This window comes from Coregonus clupeaformis, unplaced genomic scaffold (genome assembly GCF_020615455.1).
Source record: "Coregonus clupeaformis isolate EN_2021a unplaced genomic scaffold, ASM2061545v1 scaf6464, whole genome shotgun sequence".
Lineage (NCBI taxonomy): Eukaryota > Metazoa > Chordata > Actinopteri > Salmoniformes > Salmonidae > Coregonus > Coregonus clupeaformis.
In genome coordinates, this window is record NW_025539918.1 from 1 (window position 1) to 7,587 (window position 7,587).

The 7,587-nt window shown below is 45.7% G+C and overlaps 1 protein-coding gene across 1 annotated transcript; it reads left to right on the forward strand.

The window, feature by feature from the left end:
* Nucleotides 1-678: 678 nt before the first annotated feature.
* LOC123491007 (puratrophin-1-like) lies at nucleotides 679-7,374 on the forward strand (the record flags this gene model as incomplete). Its single annotated transcript, XM_045220803.1, has 3 exons — nucleotides 679-932; nucleotides 3,121-3,243; nucleotides 7,156-7,374. Coding segments are annotated over exons 1-3 (417 nt in total), but the record flags the coding sequence as incomplete, so codon positions are not given.
* Nucleotides 7,375-7,587: the final 213 nt, after the last annotated feature.

Consider the following 7,587-nt stretch of genomic DNA (forward strand, 5'->3'; position numbering starts at 1 on the left):
GCTGGTCTAGCCGTGAGGAAGCTAGAGTATGTCTGTAGCGGATAGCGTGGGACAATGCAGTGTGCCTTGTATAACTGGACTACAGTAGCCTTGGGCTAGCTATGAGTACATCTTGTAGTCATCTACCCAGGCTTCAGCCCAAGCTCCCCTCACAATGGACTCAGTCAATGTCTGCTGCTGGAGCCCTGAGCTAATGTTTCCTTAACAACAGATACACACACACACACACACACACACACACACACACACACACACACACACACACACACACACACACACACACACACACACACACACACACACACCACACACACTCTGCTCTGTCACTCAAACCAGCTCATCCAATCAAAACTCTATCCCTCACCCTTCACTCAATCAGCACATCCACCCCATGTCAATCAATTCAACTGGTGATCCAATGAGATGTCATCCTGCTCTGGCGCTTCATGTCACTGATTACCACAGTGTCCAGTGGTGCCACAGACTGTCTGTGGCTATCATAAACTGAAGACAGCACACAGGGGGAAGATTGACTTTCCTTCAGAGAGGACGGTCAAGAATACACTCATCTTTCTTCTACAGTTAAAAATCAGATGCCTGATTGTGGTCAAAGAGTCAGAGAGTCTATCCCAGCTGAAAGTGTCATATTTCTACTTTGCAACAAAAAAACAAAAAGAGGAAAAGTTGTATTGGACTAAAGAACTACTGTACTGTCTTCTAACGGAGCCTGCCTATATCTGTGCTGCTGGAAGTCTAAAGGACCATCTCTCTCTGTGTGTCTGTGTCCCTCCAGAGATGCCGTAGAGGTTGTGGGTGGTCTGTATGATCAGGTGGATGAGCTGGTTCACAGGCTGGTGATGCTGTCCAACCAACGCACTCAGGAACTGGACTTTATCATGGAGTTCAAGAGTCTGGAGCAGGGATTCAAGGAGGTGAGAGGGGCTGGGTGTTAGGGCTTGGGCTGGGGCTAGGGCTGGGGTATAGGGCTAAGGATGGGGTATAGGGCTAAGGATGGGGTATAGGGATGGGGCTAGTTATCGGACAGGAACTGGACTTTATCATGGAGTTCAAGAGTCTGGAGCAGGGATTCAAGGAGGTGAGAGGGACTGGGTGTTAGGGCTTGGGCTGGGGCTGGGTGATAGGGCTGGGTGATAGGGCTGGGTGTTAGGGCTGGGTGATAGGGCTGGGTGATAGGGCTGGGTGATAGGGCTGGGTGTTAGGGCTGGGTGTTAGGGCTAGGTGTTAGGGCTGGGTGTTAGGGCTGGGTGTTAGGGCTGGGTGTTAGGGCTGGGTGTTAGGGCTGGGTGTTAGGGCTGGGTGCTAGGTGTTAGGGCTGGGTGTTGGGGCTGGGTGCTAGGTGTTAGGGCTGGGTGTTAGGGCTGGGTGTTGGGGGTGGGGTTAGGGGTGGGGTTAGGGCTGGGTGTTAGGGCTGGGGGTTAGGGGTGGGGTTAGGGGTGGGGGTTAGGGGTGGGGTTAGGGGTGGGTGTTAGGGCTGGGTGTTAGGGATAGGTGTTAGGGCTGGGTGTTAGGGCTAGGTGTTAGGGCTAGGTGATAGGGCTGGGGTTAGGGCTGGGACTTGGTATCGGGCAGGAACTGGATTTCCTTTTCTTTTTTCTATTTTTTTTATAACCTGTAGTTTATCATGGAGTTCAGGAGCCTGGAGCAGGGATTCAAGGAGGTACTGTACATAACAGCTTATAACTCAGCTATGATGCATTATAGCAGCGTTTTCCACACTAGGGGTCCTGATATGAAAATGGGGTCACGAGAAAAACCAAAAAATCGCCTTTGGTTCATAGAAGTAACCTCCGGTAGCCGCCAGATGCGGTTATAATAAACAGAGCGATTTCTGTTTTTTCTTCCTACAAATGTGGCTCTATCTTTTCAACCGTTTAAAGATGCACTATGCAGAAATCGCTCCGCCATTTCCTGGTTGCTAAAATTGTAATAGTTTGCCTAATTTCAGTTTATTTTACAAAACAAGGAAGTATAGTGTAGAGAATCATTATACCATCTAAACCACTGTCAAATATATTTTCCATAACCAAAAATATTGTATGTTCAGCTGTTAGAAGCTGGTGTACAAAACCAAAAGTAAAAGACCAAATGAATGTCCACACCTAACACCTAGCCCTAACACCCAGCCCTAGCACCCAGCCCTAACACCCACCCTAACACCTTCAAACACCCAGCCTAACACCCCAGCCCTAAACACCCTTCACCCTAACACCCAGCCCCTAACCTAGCCCTAACACCCAGCCTAACACCCTTTTAGACTAACACCCCCTAACACCCAGCCTAACACTCACCCTAAACAGCCTAACACCCAGCCCTAACACCCTAGCCCTAACACAGCCTAACACCCTAGCCCTAGCACCCTAGCCTAACCCAGCCTAACAAGCTAACTCCTACCTAACACTAGGCCTAAGCCCTAACACCCAGCCTAACACCCCCTAACACCTACCCTAAACCCACCCATCACCCCTAACACCACACCTACATACTAACACCCCACTAGGCCTAACACCTAGCCCTATCTTACCCAGCCCTACCCTACCTAGCACTTCCAGCCCCTAACACCTAGCCCTAACACCAAGCCCTAACACCCAGCCCTAACACCCAGCCCTAACACCAAGCCACGCAGGACTCATTAGAACCGAGAGGACAAGACCAGGCACTAAATCAGACATATTTTCTACACTGGAGATCATTCAACATTATAGCCTGATGATCTTCTGAACATCCCAATACCTTCTGATGCATTTCAGTCACTTCAAACCATACTGTCAAAAATAGACTGATATCTAATAGACTGTCATAGCCCAAATTAAAAAAAGTACACATTGGTAGTTTTATATCAAAATGGGGTCGCAGTCCAAAAAGGTTCTGGAACCCCAGCATTACAGCATGTACCAACTGGACATTATGGGGCTGTCATAGATTTACAGTTATTGTCATTCTATGGTATAACTTGGTGTGTGCGTGTGTGTGTGTGTGTGTGTGTGTGTGTGTGTGTGTGTGCGTGTGTGTGTGCGTGTGTGTGTGTGTGTGCGTGTGTGTGTGTGCGTGTGTGTGTGTGTGCGTGTGTGTGTGTGTGTGTGTGTGTGTGTGTGTGTATAGGTGACTGACTGGATTGAGGAGGTAGGGGAGAGTCGTCTGAGTACTCTAGCAGAGCTGGAAGATTCTCTGGAGCAGCTGCACAGCAAACAGACCCTCTTCAGAGACTTCTACACTGCTGCTTACGTAGGTACCTTTGACTCTGTCTGGCTGGCTGGCTGGCTGGCTGACTGACTGCCCGGCCTTTGGCTGGCTGACCGGCTGGCCTGGCTGGCTGGCTGACTGGCTGCTGTCACTGCTGCTGGCTCTGGCTACCGGCTTCGGCCTGACCGGCCTCGGCTGGCCCCCGGCGCTGGCAGCCGGCTTGCTGGCTGACTCGCTACGGCCGGCTTGCTGGCTGACTGGCTGGTGGCTGGCTGACTGGCTGGCTGGCTGGCTGTTCTGACTTGGCTTCTTGGCTGGCTGGCTGACTTCGGCTTGGCTTGGCTTGCTGGCTGGCTGGCTGGCTGGCTGGCTGGCTGTCTGACTGGCTGGCTGACTGGCTGGCTGGCTGACTGACTGGCTGGCTGTCTGACTGGCTGGCTGTCTGGCTGGCTGGCTGGCTGTCTGACTGACTGTATATTCTTCTGTATTTAGGAGCACTGTAAGAGTTAGGGTTAGAGTTGACTGTATATTCTTCTGTATTTAGGAGCACTGTAAGAGTTAGGGTTAGAGTTGACTGTATATTCTTCTGTATTTAGGAGCACTGTAAGAGTTAGGGTTAGAGTTGACTGTATATTCTTCTGTATTTAGGAGCACTGTAAGGGTTAGGGTTAGAGTTGACTGTATATTCCTCTGTATTTAGGAGCACTGTAAGAGTTAGGGTTAGAGTTGACTGTATATTCTTCTGTATTTATGAGCACTGTAAGGGTTAGGGTTAGAGTTGACTGTATATTCTTCTGTATTTAGGAGCACTGTAAGAGTTAGGGTTAGAGTTGACTGTATATTCTTCTGTATTTAGGAGCACTGTAGGGTTAGGTTCGAGTTGACTGTCTATTCTTCTGTATTTAGGAGCACTATAAGGGTTAGGGTTAGAGTTAACTGTATAGTTCTTCTGTATTTAGGAGCACTGTAGGGGTTAGGGTTAGTTGATCTGTATATTCTTCTGTATTTAGGAGCCACTGTAAGGGTTAGGGTTAGAGTTGACTGTATATTCTTCTGTATTTAGGAGCACTGTAAGGGTTAGGGTTGAGTTGACTGTATATTCTTCTGTATTTCGTGGAGCACTGTAAGGGTTAGGGTTAGAGTTGACTGTATATTCTTTCTGTATTTAGGAGCACTGTAAGGGTTAGGGTTAGAGTTGACTGTATATTCTTCTGTATTTAGGAGCACTGTAGGGTTAGGGTTGAGTTGACTGTATATTCTTCTGTGATTTAGGAGCACTGTAAGAGTTAGGGTTAGAGTTGACTGTTCTGTTCTTCTGTTATTTGGGAGCACTGTAAGGGTTAGGGTTAGGGTTGACTGTATGTTCTTCTGTATTTAGGAGCACTGTAAGGGTTAGGGTTAGTTGACTGTATATTCTTCTTATTTAGGAGCACTGTAAGGTTAGGGTTAAGTTGACTGTATATTCTTCTTGTATTTAGAGCCTACTGTAAGGGTTAGGGTTAGAGTTGGCTGTATATTCTTCTGTATTTAGGAGCACTGTAAGGTTAGGGTTCGAGTTGACTGTATATTCTTCTGTATTTAGGCACCGTAGGGTTAGGGTTAGGGTTGACTGTATATTCTTCTGTATTTAGGAGCACTGTAAGGGTTAGGGTTGGGGTTGACTGTATATTCTTCTGTATTTGGGAGCACTGTAAGGGTTAGGGTTAGAGTTGACTGTATATTCTTCTGTATTTAGGAGCACTGTAAGGGTTAGGGTTAGAGTTGACTGTATATTCTTCTGTATTTAGGAGCACTGTAAGGGTTAGGGGTTTAGAGTTGACTGTATATTCTTCTGTATTCAGGAGCACTTTATCTAGGTTAGGGTTAAGTTGACTGTATATTCTTCTGTATTTAGGAGCACTGTAAGGGTTAGGGTTAGAGTTGACTGTATATTCTTCTGTATTTAGGAGCACTGTAAGGGTTAGGGTTAGAGTTGACTGTATATTCTTCTGTATTTAGGAGCACTGTAAGGGTTAGGGTTAGAGTTGACTGTATATTCTTTCTGTATTTAGGAGCACTGCATAAGGGTTAGGGTTAGAGTTGACTGTATATTCTTCTGTATTTAGGAGCACTTGGTTAGGTTAGAGTTGACTGTTATATTCTTCTGTATTTAGGAGCACTGTAAGGGTTAGGGTTAGAGTTGACTGTATATTCTTCTGTATTTAGGAGCACTGTAAGGAGTTAGGGTTGGGGTTGACTGTATATTCTTCTGTATTTAGGAGCACTGTAAGAGTTAGGTTGAGTTGACTGTTATATTCTTCTGTATTTAGGAGCACTGTAGGTTAGGGTTAGAGTTGACTGTATATTCTTCTGTATTTAGGAGCACTGTAAGGGTTAGGGTTAGGTTGACTGTATATTCTTCTGTATTTAGGAGCACTGTAAGGGTTAGGGTTAATTGACTGTATATTCTTCTGTATTTAGGAGCACTGTAGGGTTGGGTTAAGTTGACTGTATATTCTTCTGTATTAAGAGCACTGTAGGGTTAGGGTTAGAGTTTGTCTGTCATATTCTTCTGTATTTAGGACACTGTGGGTTGGGTTGGTTGACTGTATATTCTTCTGTATTTAGGAGCACTGTAAGGGTTAGGGTTAGAGTTGACTGTATATTCTTCTGTATTTAGGAGCACTGTAAGGGTTAGGGTTAGAGTTGACTGTATATTCTTCTGTATTTAGGAGCACTGTAAGGGTTAGGGTTAGAGTTGACTGTATATTCTTCTGTATTTAGGAGCACTGTAAGGGTTAGGGTTAGAGTTGACTGTTATATATTCTTCTGTATTTAGGAGCACTGTAAGGGTTGGGGTTGGAGTTGACTGTATATTCTTCTGTATTTAGGAGCACTGTAAGGGTTGGGGTTAGAGTTGACTGTTATATTCTTCTGTATTTAGGAGCACTGTAAGGTTAGGGTTAGAGTTGACTGTATATTCTTCTGTATTTGGAGCACTGTAAGGGTTAGGGTTAAGTTGATCTGTATATTCTTCTGTATTTAGGAGCACTGTAAGGGTTAGGGTTAGAGTTGACTGTATATTCTTCTGTATTTAGGAGCACTGTAAGGGTTAGGGTTAAGTTGACTATATTCTTCTGTATTTAGGAGCACTGTAAGGTTAGGGTTCGAGTTGACTGTATATTCTTCTGTATTTAGGAGCACTGTAAGGGTTAGGGTTAGAGTTGACTGTATATTCTTCTGTATTTAGGAGCACTGAGTTAGGGTTAGAGTTGACTGTATATTCTTCTGTATTTAGGAGCACTGTAAGGTTAGGGTGCGAGTTGACTGTATATTCTTCTGTATTTAGGAGCACTGTAAGGGTTAGGGTTAGAGTTGACTGTATATTCTTCTGTATTTAGGAGCACTGTAAGAGTTAGGGTTAGAGTTGACTGTATATTCTTCTGTATTTAGGAGCACTGTAAGGGTTAGGGTTAGAGTTGACTGTATATTCTTCTGTATTTAGGAGCACTGTGTGGTTAGGGTTAGAGTTGACTGTGCTATCTTCTTCTGTATTTAGGAGCACTGTAAGGTTAGGGTTAGGTTGACTGTTATATTCTTCTGTATTTAGGAGCACTGTAAGGGGTTAGGGTTAGGGTTGGCTGTATATTCGCTTCTGTATTTAGGAGCACTGTAGGGAGTTAGGGTTAGAGTTGACTGTATATTCTTCTGTATTTGACACTGTAAGGGTTAGGGTTAGAGTTGACTGTATATTCTTCTGTATTTAGGAGCACTGTAAGGGTTAGGGTTAGAGTTGACTGTATATTCTTCTGTATTTAGGAGCACTGTAAGGGTTAGGGTTAGAGTTGACTGTATATTCTTCTGTATTTAGGAGCACTGTAAGGGTTAGGGTTAGAGTTGACTGTATATTCTTCTGTGTTTAGGAGCACTGTAAGGGTTAGGGTTAGAGTTGACTGTATATTCTTCTGTATTTAGGAGCACTGTAAGGGAGGCGAGGCGCTGCTGAAGCGTCTAGAGCGCTGGGAAGATGTGTCGTCAGCCGAGCTGCAGGTGTACGAGGTCAAAGTTCGATCCTTCTGGGTCCACCTGAACGACTTCTCCCAGAGGGTAGAAGACACCAAGACCAACATCGACAAGACCGTACGTCTCTATGAGTTCTTCGACAAGGTAAGAGGAACAACTATCTCTTTCTCTGTCTTTCTCTCTCGCCCCCTCTCTCTCTCTCGCCCCCTCTCTCTCTCTCTCTCTGTCTCTCTCTCTCCTCTCCCCCTCTCTCTCTCTCTCTCTCTCTCTCTCTCTCCCTTTCCTCTCTCTCTCTCTCTCTCTCTCTCTCTCTCTCTCTCTCTCTCTCTCTCTCGTCCCCCTCTCTCGCCCCTCGCTCCCCCTCTCTCTCTCTCTCTCTCTCTC